General features: G+C 32.9%; 1 protein-coding gene across 24 annotated transcripts in view; it reads left to right on the top strand.

The window, feature by feature from the left end:
- The window catches only part of wge (BAH domain and coiled-coil containing protein winged eye), a 130835-nt gene that overhangs the window by 50679 nt on the left and 61765 nt on the right, over positions 1-18391 (top strand). For 7 of the 24 annotated variants that reach the window (XM_088202719.1, XM_088202715.1, XM_088202716.1 and 4 more), the window contains 3 exons: positions 4596-4748; positions 10856-10966; positions 15722-16396. In XM_088202719.1, coding sequence (XP_088058845.1) covers positions 4703-4748; positions 10856-10966; positions 15722-16396 — 832 coding nt within the window. In that variant the 5' untranslated portion in view covers positions 4596-4702. Of the gene's footprint in view, positions 1-2599; positions 2687-3254; positions 3469-4595; positions 4749-10855; positions 10967-15721; positions 16397-18391 lie in introns of those variants that run through there. The other 17 variants (XM_088202729.1, XM_088202726.1, XM_088202728.1 and 14 more) reach the window with 6 other exon arrangements.

Genomic DNA, 18391 nt, shown 5'->3' with positions numbered 1-18391 from the left:
AATTTTTATTTCATTAATACTCAAATATAAATGGGGTTATTGTTGAGCGACCTTTTATTATAAAAAAGTTAAAACTGCCAAGCGTCACTCGTGTTAGCTAAAATGATCACGCTCTATGGTATAAAAGTGTCGATACAGACGAGTGGAAATGTCGCTTTTAAGGTCATTAGGTAGCATCAGTATTTTCACCTAGGGTTGTGGGGTCAAAGTCGGAGTAATAAAAAAATCGATCTATTAAATATTAATAGAAAAAAATATTTTTTGAGTTCAATTTTAGGCCACAAACACGAATGGAAATAAACGAAATAAAATTTAGTTAACGTGCCAAAATAAACTAAATGAAGCAAACTTTTAATAATATAATTTATCTAATTATTTTATTAAATGGTTATATATTTTTATGCATATTATTTATACTTTTTTTATGAAATTGATTTCTTTGTGTATTAATTAACTTACTTTTTTGCTTATACCAATATTATTATCAATAAGTCAATATAAATAGATTAGGTAGAAGTAGAAAATCATAAAATAAAAGTCAGAGTAGGTAAATTTTGAAACGATTTCACAGCCCTGTTTTAACCTAACAAAGTGTGATACGATTTTTGAATGCCCATAAATCCTGGCATATTTTTCGCTTCCTTATGAATATAATTTCGCTCAGTGTCTTTAAAAACATTGAAAATTTGATCCAATTCATATTTTCTGTAAAACTGTTTTGTAATCGGCGCTAATTTATTTATTTTCTTATTTTGGTAATCTGCACGATTTTTTAAATCTACAAATACAAGTTTATATGTGGTTTTTATAATGTTTTGTTCAAAAGTTCAGAAACATGAAAAAATTGCTTAATTAATTAATAATCTGATTTTAAATGTCATAAGGACGGAATAGCGTAGCCCGTAACGTTTCAGAATAGTAACTCTAAAGTTGCGGGGTCGAGCCCCGGCAGCGGCACTCAATTTTTTATTTATAAAAAATTGAGTGCCGCAGTGACATCTGTTGGTTATAAATTATATTACACATAATAATTTATAATTATTAATATAGATCACCGATTCCCAGACTTTCAATCTGGTGGTTAATACTTACTTCTACGTATTCAATATATCTGATTGACTTACTCAATTGGTACAGATTTACCCCGTTGTAACGCATTGGGCTTACGCCTGTCAGGTTACAACGGAAGATTTAATAAAATAAATAATTTCATCTAAAAACGATCGTAATTTTAATTACATGCGATTATATTCCTGTCACGTTAAATAATTTGGGTGGCTTTTTTTTTGTTTAGTGGGCAAAAAATATAGACGAATTTAAAATCGTATTATAGTAAAAATGTCTTACACTTTGTTTTAGTTAATAGTACATAATAAATAAATATTTTTGACAACAAATTAGAGTAGATAAACGGAATTCCAACATTGTAACAAAAAGTTCCCGCATACATTACGAAGTATATTGCGCTTTTACTTATTTTACCACTCATTCAAAATGTGTATTAATTCCGGATATATTTTAAATATTATAAAAATACTATTTAAAATATGAATCAAATAATTAAATGACAATGAGAAATTTATTCCCGCATGCATTATAAATAATTTAATTTATAAGTGTGAATTGTCGTAACTTGTGGACTACCTATATATGTATCAAAATCATTAACAACAATTGAACAGTTTATTCTTAAGGCCGTTGATATATTGATTTTTATAGTAATTGAACAAAACCCACAAAAGTGTTAGTAATACGTTTCAAGTTTTTATGCAATGATTTACTCAAAAACTCGATAATTTTCAAGTTTATAACTTTATTTTATATTATATTTTTATTTACATAAAAAACATAACCTTCTATTGAAACAAGCTATTAGAGCTATAAACTTTTCTTTATCAATATTAAAAAAACGTTGCTAAAATTCAAAACATGTTCATCCACATACATTTCATATTACATATGCTCGCAGTTTTTATAATAACTTTATTGTAGATTATTTTGAGATTTTATCTTAAAAATTCTGGAAAAAATATTATTTTAAAGCTCACTTTAATTTTGCAAGCGCAAAATATGTAAAATACACAGATTAGGCCGCTGCAGTAGATTTTATTGGGTTTTAATAAATACATGTTAGTCATGAGGCCGGCGGCCGAGGCGCCGCCGACCGTCGTATTCCCGGCGCTGTCACTGAACGAGATATGCCACATTAAATAAATCCGTTCCAATTTATTTTTTCAAAGTGGGATTGACAATTTATGAAAATTAAAAAAATTGATGCTCAGAATACGTGTCTTTACTAACGACATATAATTGTTGTTTTTCAATTAATAAATATTTCCTGTGTACACAGATATCGTGTGTCGGAATTATACTGTATATAAAATGGGGAGTTTTAGATTGATATAATTGAAATTTTTGTTAGTTTGTTTGAAAGAAATACTGTCGAATACAATGGTCATATTTTAGTGCGCAAGTCTGGTTAAAAATGCTACATTTTATTTCCGACTCTGCTTCAATTGCATTGGCATACTTATACAAAGGCCTAGAGCGCTTGACAAAACTTCATCTATATAACATATTTTTCCACATTTTCATCAAGTGATGTGATATAATCCACGAAGCAAGATCAACATGAGAACCAACAGTGTCGATATGGAAACGATGTTGGATCGCGGACGTCGTCACTGTAATTAGATTTGTTACGATTATGATCGCGCGACGCGAAATATTCGTCCCCGAAACTTCGATTCATTTCGGTGAAAGGTCCTATAAATCTTTACCGCGCGTCTATCTATATGTACCTAAACTGCCGAAATAAAAGGGTCGCATAATGAATTGTGCGCGCCGGCGAAGCGACGCGAATAAATTGTCGCACTTTTCGCGATTTTTTCAACTACTTCTCGTTCGTTGCAAACGGACAAAATTCTGTCTCGGTCCATCGGCGTCCATAACACAAACAGCCGATGGCGCATTGTGCTCCGTGAATCGTGGAAAATCAACATTAAAAAATACACTATCCACTCCAGCGGTCAGCAGTCCGTTGCGCAATTCCATTAGACTCTAAAAATGTGTGTTTCAAAAAAAGTCAGAAGATTTATATCCTTTACGAATTCCTTTCGACCGCATCGAGTTCTCGATTAACCGGTTTAACATATACTCGCCATATACACACGGAACGTTTCTAGCGATCGAAATTTAGATTTCGGCAGAGACGAGAGTGTGAATTCATGAGAAGAACGTGAACGCATTTTCAGTTAACTTTTGGCATATTAACTTTTGAAGTGTGTGTTTGTGCACGAACTTGGGCGCCAAGTCTCTTTGATGGAAAAGTTCGTCGAAAAAAATCGTTCGCGATACCACTACGCAAAATACAAAGAGTACAGCGTAGCCCGTGCGAATCGGTCATGGGTCCCGAAATATGACCCTCGGATAACGGGTCCAAAAACGATGGACTACGTGAAGATCCAAGTGAGTGTTCTTACTCGGTACTACTTAATTTATAAAATGCATTACAATAAATGTGAAGGACTAATACTGAATCCATTTTCAAAGGTATAACAAATTGTCTGAAAATAATAAATTTCACCAAATCAACTTGCGATAAAATCATATCGTGCAGTTATACTGAAAATATTTATATTCAGTATAACTGCACGATACGTATTTATTTATGAACTCAATACAACAGACCGAAGAGAGAGTTATCTAAACTTTTAAAGCAACTGGATTTTCAAAAGCGTCTGTGAGAAATATTGTAAAAGTTTGCTCGAGCCATTCATCATAGATATTGTCTAAGAAAACGCACTGATTCAGGAAAATGATTGATCTTGAACCTATTGTTAGTTATGTTAGACTTGAAATTTAAGATATTTTGAAATATAAAACGTTTTTAATCTATCATGGTTCGAGCAATATTTTTATATGTAAATTTATGTAAAGGTGCCACCACATTTTTGGCAAATACGCATACACCGAGCGACTTTAATTGCTCTATGCCTACCGATCTGCGTAATACGCGCGCCTACTACCGGCAAAATACTGCTAATATATATATGCCGAAACTGCATTAAAAAATATTTGCAATAATTTTAAAATGTAAAAAAAAAATACATTTTAACTATTTTGGTGGCACCTTTATGTAAAACTGCTCTGTTAATTTGATTTATATCGTTCTCATTGTATTTAAATTGTTGTCATGAATTTTATCAACACCTCGCTAACGATTGTAATATCATCTTACCGTCGTAAGTTATTTCCTCGCATTTTTGTATAACCAATGCACACGCGCAGGTTTCGTCGGGTTCCGCTTATTATAATCGGCGCAATATTTTCATCCGCGGCTAATTAGCGTTGTGTGGTAATAATCTCATTCACAACAACGACTGTTTAACAATCACTTTACGAGCGTGTCTTCCGAGAAGACCGATCGCAACGCACATAAGACAGTGGTGCTCAGATTTTATGCACATTTTTTTGTTGGTTCATTCCGGTACTCTGGACACCACTGACATAAGCGGAATCCGTCGTAGCCGCGAATAAGGTGTTAAGATAATGTTACAATATTAACGGGGTCGTGTGTGTATGTGTATGTGCAGGTGTCGCAGCCGTAGGCACGGGAGCGGCCAGCGTAGCTGCGGGGGGCGGAGGGACGCGCGGCTCCCTGTGGCCCCCCCAGGCGGGCGCTCTGCCCCTGCCTTTGCCCATGCCCCTGCCGCTGCCCATGGGACACCCCGCCATCGCCGCCGACGGTGCGTAATATCACTATCACTAAACCTAGTGCCGACCCAAAACGCTTGTAGTGTAGTTGTTATTGATGCTTCTCTCTCCCCTCGCCTTTAATCTGGCGAAAAAAGGTTGCCGACCCGCGAAACTTATCGTTCACCGTAATTTGTTTGCCCGTAATCGAATAAGGTCCGTATCGTTCGCGCGCATCTCGCTCCGGAGCAAATCGTTACGTCTTTGAAAAAAAAGTAGTGCGAAAAAATATTAAAATTAAGACTTGATCCGAGTCTTTAACCTTTAGAAGCCCAAAATGGTTTCACCATTACAGTCCAAATGCATCTAAGTCATGCCCAATATATTTGACTTGATAATAAAATTTCTAGTATTTTATTTCATTAGTTACTCAGAGATACAATTACAACAATTTTTTACGTTAAAAAGATTTAATAATTTCTGGAAATATTTTTAGAAACAATTTTTTGACCAGTCTGTTCCTAACCTATACGTAAATTGTTATCCATAAATATAAATTAAATTTCCGAATTGTGAAGTTCATGTTGACGAATCAATTGTCATATATTTATTATTTTGCTCCCTATTGTAGATTAATAACGCGAGGATTATTTATGTCATTTTAATCAAGAGTAGTCCTTCAATTGTACGATACATTGTTCATGCAATCAACTAGTTTCCGAACTTTTTTAAAAAAAAAACATAAATTTAAATTTATATTCATTTTTTTTTAATTTTCGAACATTTTATGTATTTTATTAAGTATGAAAAACAATATCAATTAAATGTCCGCCTCTGGACCTTTTGCAGCAGCCGATTCTTTCGATTACTTTTTCGTACATTTCGGGAGAGTTGAATATTCTCCAACGGTGTTAAATCGCACGCTATTGGCAGTCAGTTGTACCCTTTTAAATTTGTCATTTAATAAAAATACTACAAATTAAAAAAATCTTTCGAAAATATTTTTTTAAATATCCCATTTCAGTGAAATTATATCGAAATACATTTTCACCGGTTAATATATATGTTTACCAGTGAAAATATAATTTATCAGGCAGGTGCTAGTAAAATCATATGATTTCCACTTTTCTATAAGTAGTAATATATACATTTACGTACTTATCGTTATTTATTTACATGTAATGCAGAAATGAGTAGATATATATTTCTGATAGCAAAACTATAATTTAACTGATAGGCACTAGTGAAATTATATCCTGGTCTAAAATGTATATGAAACTCTGTTTGACAGTTGCGAAACGTCCATCTTCTGTTCAAACCCAAACCTAACCCAATGAAAGTTCTAATACTAATTATAGTTTTAGAACTTTCATTAGTTCAAATCCAGTGGGAACGCTCGGTAACGAGCGTTCCCACTGCGACGGCGATAGCACGATTTTATTGCTTTTGACGTGGATTTTTGATTTCTGTGAAGTGACAGTTGTTTTTTGCGCTCTCATATTGGGCGAAATTCCGTTTAGATGTTCTTCATTCGATTCTCACTTATTGGAAGTCTTAATATTGTTATACACATATTAATATGAACGTTAAATAACTGAACGTGTCCACTGCGACGGCACGATTTTATTGCTTTTGCCATGCATTCTTAACTCATTGCGTACGGTGTGCACAAATTTGTGCGTTTCAGAATCCTTCCGTTGCGTCGGTGTGCACAAATTTGTGCGTTTCGTCATTTTAACTTCATACGAAAAAAACCCACGTAAACTGCGTATTTACTGTAACGTATTTATTTAGGGATTTACCTACAGATGTTACTAATATCATATTAACTAAAAATAGTTCAAAAAAGTAGAAATTCTAAATTCCAGAGGCTCAAAACTCAAGTAAAATAAATTCGTTTCAAGATGTATGTTTACATATATATATACAATTTTTTTCTATGGAATTATCTCACATATTATTTATTAGAAATAGTGAAATCACTCAATACCAAATTGCGAATCACATATCAATAATATATAAATATATTTAATTAATTTTTAACACTTAACGGTCGATTTACGCGGCGATATTCGCAAGACACCCAACCGTCCAATTTCGAACAAATGTAACGTTTCCGTTAGGCTAAGCGCACGCTGTTAAAAAAAAAATGTTAACGAAAAACCCCACCTTATCGGTTTGATTCAGGTAAAGATGGTAATTTTTTAGAGATATGTTTCTTGAAATTCTTATCTACAAAATTACAAAAAACCCAAAATATTCAAAGGTAACCGCATAAAAAAAAGAAATGTTGAGCTAGACCTAATATCTAAGTACATATTATCAACCCGAAGCATTATAACAAAATAATCAGTGATTCTCAACTTTTAATTGCGTTAATTTATTTTACAACTTTTTGCATTATTATATTTTGTTAGGTTTACAATATATTTTTGTAATGCTTATTTATTTCGTACTCCTTCATTTATTGATACTATTTTCTAATAAATAAATTACAGTAAATCAAATTCATATTTTTATAATATAAAATATAATGTTTTTTATTTATCATAATTTTCTGTTATATATATGTATGTAGAGGTATCGTGGGCATTTAAATGCAGATTCATCAATCCCAAATGTGATATTTTATAATATTTAGACCTGAAATGATCCCGATCTGTTCAAATTAAATAAACTGTTCTCAACATGTTTTCAATTACCAACACATTGAATACCGGGCATTATTCCTAAAAATGGAGCGTGCGGCGGGGATTATTTGCAAAAATTAGGACTTTAATTTGTGTAACTATCCAAGCACATTGGTGGTTCGAGTCTTTATTGGATGCGAAGTATACAGTAAGTGCGCGTTTTTCATTATTTCAACACATTGCGTACCGTGTGGTAAAAATACAAAAAGTGGTAAATATATAATATTAAAGCAATAAAATGTTTAGAATCACTGATAATTTTTAATTATATTAAATATACTATATAAAATAATAATACATAAATTATAACAGAAATATAAAATAATAATACATAAACAATAAAATATTACATTTAGCCATAGGCAAACGTTACGTTTGTTCGAAATTGGACAGTTGGGTGTCGTGCAAATATCGCTGCGTAGCTTGACCGTCAAGTGTTAAAAATTTTGAATTGATTGTATAGGTCACAAAATTAGATATTTTCGGTTTTTATTATATACAACAGTATTTTATCATCATTTTGTTATTATCTTTATTGTTTTTATTCAAAAATATATATATTTGGTTATTCTAAACTAAAAATTATATTTTATTTTATTGGTACGCGATCCACAGTTTGACGTTTACTGATTTTATCATTGCGAATACAAAAAACCGATCATCATAAATCTGTTTTTAAAATTTGACGTTAAAACGTTGACTAATTAAAGAGTTACGATGTTTTAAAAAAATAAGTTTGTATCCTAATTTTCGCAAATAATCCCCGCCGCACGGCTCCGTTTTTAGGAATAATACCCAGTATTCAATGTGTTAACAGGCATGTCATTTGGACGAGGCAGGTGGCATTTGTATCCCCTTGAATTTAGCCAGAAAAATACTTTTATTCTTAAAATTAATTTATATGATTTTGCTGAATGTGAATTATACACAATTTACATGCATTCCTTAAATCAACGAACTACATTTATCCTGAAAGTTTTTGTATGTTCGATAAGTAACTTGTAGCTACTGTAGAAACTGTAGTTTAGTTACAAGCACGACTCCAAATTCTCATGAATTATTTTGATTTTTGATGTTATTTATATGATTCATGATTTTAAATGATTTTTCTCTTACATATGTAGACCCAAATATAATGAAAAATGTAAAATTTTCACTGATCATTTGGAAGACTACTATTGTGTCTGCCTGCTGTAGATCTTTTAGAGTGCTCCATTTGTGTTGTGAAATTAAGTTGCATTTTTCTTTCTCAAAATCTTCAATTTTAATGGCAAAGCGTACAGATTTGCAGCTCCATAACTCTTCGTTACATCTACCAATTGTATTTTAAAAATGCGATTTTCACGGTTTCGCTTTAACGCAGTCAAGAAAAAAACAGACCACCACTTTAATTTGCAGAGGAGCTACTAGATAGAACTATAAAAATCCATCTGAAAATAAAAGTTCAGAAAATTTAGATTATGAGAAAGTTTTTGAACCATCAGGGACTGACTTGCAGCAAGAGCTACAAAACCATCACCTCGTTTGCCGAAAACACTCGCCACATTGAAAAAAAGTACACATATAAAACAGATTTAAAAAATAGATTACTGTCTATTGTTGTTGATTACATTATTGTTTTCAAAGTATTACTTTTTGAAAAAATCATATTTTGGCGTTTTTCATAATAAATAAATGATTGCATAATATGTGTTTTTTGTTCCTTCAAATATACTAATATATTAGAATATTTTGTCATTTAATATTCGATATTCTAATATTTGGAGCAGTCGATTATTTAAAATGTCTAGTTATAATATATGCAGAAAAATCTAATAATGAAATCTAATTTAATTTATAAAAACGACGATGATCGACATTGTATTAGGATCGCACGCCACGCAAAGAGTGGTCTGAGATAAACAATTTTATTTATTTTGGCTCCGCTTGCTTGAGTCAATATTAGAATTAAATGTTTATTTTATATCTACCCCACAAAACACTAAAATTTTCGTAGGAAAATGTTGGGAAACGTTTTAATATTTTTTAATATCATATTTTAGTTCAGGAAATTATTAATTTAATGACACTTGTTGTTACTAGATAATATAGTGATACCTTTTGAACAACCTCATTCATTTCACAATTCGTTAAAGGTCGGAATCGCACTGATGCCAAAGTTATTTTTCGTAATTCATCTTTGTGGTGAAAATGTTTATATTTTTGCTATGTAGGCGAATATATTCTTATAAATATAACCCCCAAATAAGAAAATATCGTAAATTAGACAATCTCAATTTATATTTATACATATAATTTAAATAGTTTTGTTTTAATGGTTTTTACAAAGTTAATGACTTTTACTTCACCTAAAACTCTTTTACAAATTTTAGCGTCTATTCCTAATAGAATTGTCAATACATTTAAATACCAGTTCTTCTTCTATATAATTATTATAGTATATCAAACATCTCATCTAATTTTATATTATATAAATTATTGTTCCATACCTTTCTTCATAGAGGTTTTTGTAAAAAGCGGTTGTTATCATTTCTTTATCTAGAAATGTTCAGATATGTCAAGAGACTTAAGCTTTTTTAAATAAATACAAATGTATGGGTAGCGTTGAAACTGCTGCGGCATTATTGTGTTACCAGATCGTAAAATATAAAAATCAGATAAATCCTGAAAAAAGTTTAAATATATATTAGACTAGTCAGACTTAATAGCTAAAAGATCGTGGATTCTATTTTTAGTATACGACGACACAACACATTAAACCAATGCCTAATGAATGTCTTGAAACCCTACCGAACTTTTACAACTCATTATTATATTGTACATAGTAACGTTTGTCATTGTTTTAAAAACTCAATTAATTTCCCGTCTTTATATATTTATGCCGTTTTTATAACTACGCGTCTAGCGAACTTTTTATAAGAGAAATCTGGAAGTCGCCACGTTTTCCGAGAATTTTCCATGAAACCTTCAATAACAAATAAAATTTCTGACGAAATCGTCAACTCTCGTTTTTATGAATGAATAACAAATTTAATTACAATGAATTATTTTTCTAACCGACTTCACAGTTATATAACAAAACAGCACATAATACCGTGGCAGGTGTTTTTACTGCAACTAGCTAATTACATACATAAAATAATGAAAGCTTAACGTTTAAAATTTACTGACTTGTGTAAAAAGTTACTTAATATGTAACACATTATAGATCGGAGATAAGTCAAATAAAACTTTCAAGACCTTAGTTGCAACATTGTATCATTATAAACTTTTTCCATATTATTTTTTTGTATGGAAAATATATGCGATATGTGTTCGCGTTTCTTACCCTAATATATCATATGTATATGTCAATATTATTTTTTATAAATTGAGAATGTGAGATCGATGCAAATTTGTAAAATAGTGGCGTAGTAGTTTATGATTGTTAATATTTTGTAGTAATTTTATTTTAATTTTCTCTATTTTAGGTTTTGGACGCTATGGAGTGTACTCTCTATTCTCACCCGGATCCCACCAATCCCCGACGGGTCAGAGGTTCTCCACAACCACAACCACCACAACGCAGGCGTTTCACAAAGGTAAGAAACAAAAAAGAGCACACACTCAACGCACACTCACCCACTCCAAGGCACACAAGAAAGGCAGTAGTTAATTCCGCGCTTATAGCATTAACAGCAAAAGGGTGTATGAATTATAATAACGCGAAGGGGAAAAACTATTTCATTCCATTTCCATAAAGCGCATAAATAAATTTACATATAACGCGACCGGCCGAAACACGGTAAGTGCGAGAGCTTTTGCGAATTCCATCAGTTTTCTCTCTTTATCTACCTGTTCTCTTATTAATTTTTCACTTGTGACTCGAATCGCGTAATTTTAACACCCATACAACTTTACTATATGTAGTTTAATGAAGGAGAAGAAATGTTGTTACATCGGGGTATGCTTTTAACCCTTTGATTGCCAAAATCCGATGTATCGGATTTTGCCGGATCCGACGTAATCATTGAAAAAATAATTTTCAATGAGCTCTATATTTTCTTTAAGATAAAATAACACTTTTTCCAGACATATGGTTTAATACATCAATATTTAGATATAAATCCCAAAAGGTTTGGTAAGCAAAGAGTTAAAACTTAATTATGTTTTTGTAAGACTTGAGCTATTGGTTGTGGGTCTCATTGTATGAGTCGCTATCGGTCTATGTTACAATACATGAAATAAGTTAAAATGGTTTAGAATATGATTTGAAAACTATTTTAGACAATATATAGTTTGAAACAATTATTTTCATTATTGCTTTTTAGTCGAAAATGACATATTTTGTGTACTCTTTATTTTGTAGTGAATTAAAAATATATATGTATATTGTAGATACAGTCCAGTATATATTTAATCTTAGCAATACATATTAGTTTTGCTTTTTTAACCATTATATTTGACTACCATCTATAGCTTTTTTGTATTTGTAATAGATTTTTTCACAACTTTCAGTCTAAATATACATATACGTTTTCCATAGTCATGTTTTCCAGAAGCATACAAGAGTTTTGTCATCCATTTTTTAATAACTAAAGATTTTTAAAGGTTGTTAGTACGTCAATACCAGATAAAGTAGTAAAAATAAATAACTATCTATTTTAGCGATACTTAAAAGAAAACTTGTTTCTATGCAACGTTAAGTTTCTTATCTTGTATCTGCAATTGTACGACACTTCTCAACTTTTAAACACATTCAATTGATGAAAAATGGTGCTATTCGTGCCAATTAATGACAAAACGTTATTATGTGAACCATGAATTTATAATCTACTGTACATATTACAATGGTTGTCACAGTATGAATCCATAACTATATTGTCCGCGCTCATATTTTTAATTACATTTCCTCTCCTTTACAAAGTGGGAATCAAATATAGGATCCATTAAGGTGCAATGTATCATGCCATATATATTCAGTACCATTAAATTGCTAATAGAAAATAAAAATAGAACCAATTGCAGACAACATAATTATTTATATTACCACGTCTTTTTTCGGGGAATAAAAGCGACACATGTCTTTATACATTCTGCAATTTCTAGGACACATTTCTTATATATTTTGAATACAGGAATATTTGGAAATTCATACCCATTTTCTTTTATAATTCTACAAATTTTCTATGGGGTTAAAGTCGTGTGAATTGGTAAGGTTTGGAATGCTTGTTATATTTGAGATATCGAAATATTTTTCACCAATCTGATATGGTGCTTTATTTCGCCTTAATTAATTTTAATTAAAATTTGCTAAAAAAAACATTTTATACCATTGTTGTATACTAGACCTTTCTCATTTTTTCATTGACAAAATAGATTACGACTTATAACTTATAATCATTTCTATCAGCAAATCATTCTTTCTATCTTTCTTTTTGGAAAGCAGTTTTTATTTGGTTCCGAGAAGCGGTGTTATCGCCTTTGTCGTAGCAATGGTCGCCACAATGTCATTAAAGAAAGGTGATGAACAAACAAAATTGTTTGCTTCCTGTAGAGTTTGCAGGGTGAATTCGCTACTAAGGAAAACTACTATATATTTTCATAATCTTCTGTTGTTAATTGTAAGTGGTCTTTATTTAGCAAACTTTTAACGTTTTGTTGAGTCTTATGTTTTTTAGTTGGTTAACAGACTACGCTATTCCGTTTTTTTTAATAATATTCACGATATTCATCCGTAAGATCAAAAAAATCTATGCCACCCTAACCTATCTTGATCTATAGAAATTATGATTATATTATATAATAATCATTAATTGCAATATTTCAGACAGGTTAGAAATTAAAAAACCGCAAAGCAATTAAACTGTTGCAGTATAATACACACGAATTTGTTATTTTTTTATATTATTTCGATAAACGCGTTGTTCATGTCACGTAGCCCCAAATACATACAATACATATATATCACGCAGAAAAAGAGTAAACAAAACGAGAAGTGGAGTCGGAAAAAGTGTAATAGGCGTATGCGACTTGCATAAAAAGTTTATTCGTCACGCCGACGTTATACAAGCCCACGTGAAAATTTGAGATTTGGGCGAATTAGGGACACTTAAAAATGCACCTTTTATGACATAAGACCGTTTGTGTATATACATACATACATATACAAAGGGACCAATACAAGTGTTACGTTCATTCGTTACGAATGCCATTCGTATAAGAAAGGTTATACAACAACATAGTCTGTTCTCGTGCCATATCCGAAAGTACCTGTATCCAAATTAATAAATAAACGCGAACATATTTACTCAAGAATACATTTCGAAAATCTTCTGGGCCTGATTTGGTTCCCGATTTAATTTTGTAGGATTGCGAAGTTAGTATCACTGCTTTTGAGAAGTTTTGTCCAAGGGTTATTATTAAAAAAATATCGAACCTCGGTTGCTCGGATGATTTAACTCGGCTATTCTCGAGTTATTTGAGCGACAGTTTCTAACCTATGGCGGCGATTATCAAAATAATATTTCACCCCTTCGGGGGTTCCTCAAGGGTTCAAACTGGGCCCTCTGCTCTTAATGTTATTTATTCATGACATAAATACGGCAGTTACAAATTCAAGCTTTTTTCCGTACGCAGATGATATAAAATTGTATAAATGCATTCGATCTGTTGCGGACTCCTCTCAAGAAAAGGACTTAAGTTTCTGTTAACCGTCTGTCCTTTAGTGTCGGAAAGTGCCATACTGTGTCTGTTTCTTGATCCCGTTTGCCATCAATTTATTCCTACGATCTCGGTGGAAACATTTTGGGTAGAGAAACTTCTTAAATCACTTTTGAGAGCAGGTGGAGATTATCTTTACACATACACGACGTCTGATAAATCTTCCAAGATGCTAAACTTTGTTATGAGGAACGTCTTTCACTTTGACAATCCATCAGTTATTCGCGTCCTTTATGATACCTTAGTTTGTAGCATTCTTGAATCAGTATCTATAATTTGGAATCCCCGAATAACCAAATACTCACTTTTTTGTTCAGAAAAGGTTTTTAAAGATACCTTTATGAAAAGATATTTGGTTATTATCCGCTCTTATATCCCAGCGCCTTTCTTTTAGAAGCGTTGGAATACGATTCGCTGAGTTCTCGCAGAAATTTGTATGTCGCTAAGCATTTCTTGAAGGGTACTGTCGATAATCCAACTGTTCTTAAGGAATTCCAGTTTTGGGTTCCGGAACGTCTTCGAGAATCATTAGGTGACCGTTATGACTAAGACGTTCGCACTTGCTGACTCGTCTATGGCTGTCGCCATCCGCTTTCTTAATACCTTTCCTGGCATTGCACATTGATCTGTTTAATATCAGCTACGAGGAGCTGGTCCGGTTCGTATTATAAAATTTAAATATTTCATTTTTTATGTTTTTGTTTGCTTCTTTGTATGTATTATTTTAATTATATATATTTTTTGCGTATTGAAATAATACAACGTATTATTTTCGATCATCGTGACGCATTGGGGTAACCTGTTAGGTTACAATGGTATTAATTAAATTTAAATAAATAAATAAATAGTTATTTTTCACATAGATTATAATGAACAAAAAAACACACAAGATTGTTTTATAACATAGACCACTAGCGACTCATATTATGTGGGTTATATCATTATCGATATTTTTAGACAATAAATGCAACTTTATCGATGAGATGATGAAAGGCTTTTTTATATCCCACAATCTATACATTATAGTTTAGATATGTTATAGGTAAGCGAACGCTTGGTCAGATTGACAGATTATATTATAATCCACTTGCATATAACACCACCCTCCTCCGTGTGACCCAATTATTGAGGTCGCATGCCACTGACGGCTTCGTCAATAATTATGGTCACCTGTCCACCACGACCCTAAAGCGGCGACGGCAGCAGCAACAGTGGTGAATAATTAAAAAGTTTTAAGCGATCCGCTTACGAATGCATGTGTATTCGCTGCAGCAACTCGATTTACACGTGTATATTTAATGTTAACGTGTTTGGTTTCATTTCAGTCAAAAATATGTGCACTGTTTTAATCAAATCCCTCCACTGCCACTGGGCACTTTGATCGCTGACAAATCCTAGCAATTATTTCAGTCAACCCTCTTGTTCCGGGCGTTAAACTTATATTCCGTGCGGGCGCATATGTGTAGTGTAAATTCTTGTCGGAGGCCCCCTCTTTGCCCACCACCGCCTTTCAGTAGTAATTGCGTTTAACGTCGCTTTTATTCCTACACCGGCTCATTAAAACGCGCTCATAAAACGCACAGTGTATATACTCCGTTCGCCGCGCCGAGTTAATAAATTCAATTTTGTTGCAGTTTCTGAATCGCCGTTTTCAGCTGCGGGGGGCGGGTATGCAGTGGGGGCTCTGAGCGCCCCGACCCCTCCGCCCGGTTCTCCGTACTCTCCGTTGCAGCTCGAGCTGTTGGCCAACAGCTACGCGAACCACCACAACAGCATATTGATAGAGCAACAGTCGGAGCAGAGCGTGCTGGCCTCCCAGAACGGCCACACTGTCCACGGAAAGAAGGTGGAAGAAGCCAAATTCATCGCTTCCAGACAGTGCCTAGTGCCGACGACTAGCTGCTGCGAATCGGCCTGGGAGAATGTCAGACTTAGCGAACCGCTAACGATCAAAACGGAAAGCATCATAACCACCACCAAGAAGAACACCACCACCTGCGTGGTCGACTCGAAGAACGGCGGATGCAGCAGGACCAACCCGATTCCTTGGAGCAGCGCAGCCCTTCAAGTGAAAAAGGAGCCCTGTCAAACGACTGACATTTCCGTAAGCCAGCCGATGATCTCGACCACGGCACTATCGGGCGGAGCGACTATGCTCTCCACCAGCCACATGCTACCACCTGGGACGGTGGTCAAGATAGAGCAGAGCTCGCCCACCGGCTGCGGACATCCCATGAAAAGCGCGACCAACGAAATTGGCAGCGTTCATCATCCGACGGTGCCAAACCTAGCCAGCTCCATCAACAACGGTACGTACACCTTGCAGTATAATCGAAGCATTATATATCAAACTCAAAATTATCGTCCAAAAACATAAACGATCGTATCGCATGCGTCCGGCTGCATAATACCGGTTTTGAAAGAGTTTCGAGTGTTAACACAATCAACCTGTTGATCATCCTTAGTTTTATTACCATCGCACGAAATTGGTTCTGATCTAGTGATGCGTTCCAGATAAAGCTATCAATAATGAAACACAGATTCGTAATAACAGTGATTTAGTTAAAAACATTATTAAACCACATTTATGTTCTTTTGTAGATTTAAATACCACGTTTAGATTAATTTAAAAAGCTAATCACTTGAACACCTTAGTTTCTCTGACAGATGACTAATGGTATGTTGCGTATGTATATTCTATAACAATGTGAAACAACCAAAACATAGTTTGGAAAACATCTGCAATATAATTCATACACATCCATCAAAGTTAAATCTTAATTAAATAAATTAAAAACTATTGCTTGTGACCGGAAGAATCGAATAGATTTATACATGTATAAAGAAGCAATATTTTATTTGGGTGCGATTTAACAGGGAGTTATTTGAAGAGATATGTGCATTTAAATAAATACATTGTTCCATAAAACGAATAATTTGTGCATTTATTTAATGTAAATATCCGAAAAAGGATTAGTCATTCATAAGGTTTTAAGGTGTGAACTGTTTGTGCATAAGTGATAGACAGATCAGAATAGTGAAGGTGTTCACTATTCTGATCTGTCCAACATTTATGCACAAACAGTTCGTTTTATGGAACAATTATTTTATATATTGCTCAATTAAACTGTCCTGTTTATAAATGGCATTTTTGCCTTAACGCATCAATATACACTCATTCCTGAAACGTTAAGATTTAGTTGTTAAAAATAGATATTGCAGAATAAATAATATGTCATGGCAGTGGCGTAGTTGATGCACAAACAATTCGTTTTATTGAACGATTATTTTATATATTGCTTATTTAAATTATCCTCATTTTATTTTAATCGTAACACAGTTACCAATTTTTAACATTTTTATTAACAAGCCAAAATATTTACAAGATTTATTTTTCAGTAATCTGATAAAAACTATGGCATTTATCTGTCCGCAATAGCCGTTATATATTCTTAGTTCTTTGAATATACAAAATTAATGTTTTTTGTACTGACAAAATATTTGTAGCCGAAATTTCCGAGGTTTCGTCCGAAACTGATTAAAACTAGTAAATCTTGAATTCCTTCTTCTGGTATAAAGTATCGCATTAATATACAGGACCATTTTATTTGTTTTTTATTGCTGTGTCGGTCGTAAGAATTACGAATGCCATTTTTTATTAAATCGTCAAGTAGATCTTTGATTGCTATTGCTTCGGTTACTCTCAAAATGACATAACCGAAGCATGTTAATAAAATGAAGCTATGAGTGGTAATGTAAAACGCAAAAAATATGACAATTTTCAAGAACCAGCTTATGTAGCTTATATCGAATCTTTTATATCGAAGGACTGAAAATTCAGAAGAGCTTCGTTCAAATTTTACGCTATTTAATAGATATGTGCATTTAAATAACTGTTTGACAATGTCTCTAGAGTTACGACTAACCGTGGTATGGTCATTGACTGATTCCCGAAAGACTTGAATTCAATTTTTATATGAAATTTTTCTCTGGTTTTCGTTTTCTATCGTGTTTGAAAGATCGGAATTAGTGATTATAATTAATTATAATTCCGGTTTTCTTAGATTTACCTAATCTCGCGTGATGATTAATTATAATCAAGTCGTAAATATTAAGAATAAAAAAATTATAATGAGCTACTATGTAATATATAGTATAAAAAAGATAAAATGAAATTCTACCATCGGTCGTCTCCAGCTGGCGACGTGATGTTGTATATAAAAAAACGATATAGTTTCATAAACCGGGACAAAATTACAAATCTGGCGGTACTAATGGTGAGCCTACCGTCTGTTTATTTTAAA

Source organism: Plectrocnemia conspersa, unplaced genomic scaffold (assembly GCF_051122295.1).
Source record: "Plectrocnemia conspersa isolate PC_06_02 unplaced genomic scaffold, ASM5112229v1 ptg000013l, whole genome shotgun sequence".
Lineage (NCBI taxonomy): Eukaryota > Metazoa > Arthropoda > Insecta > Trichoptera > Polycentropodidae > Plectrocnemia > Plectrocnemia conspersa.
This window is presented reverse-complemented; position numbering and strand designations above follow the sequence as displayed.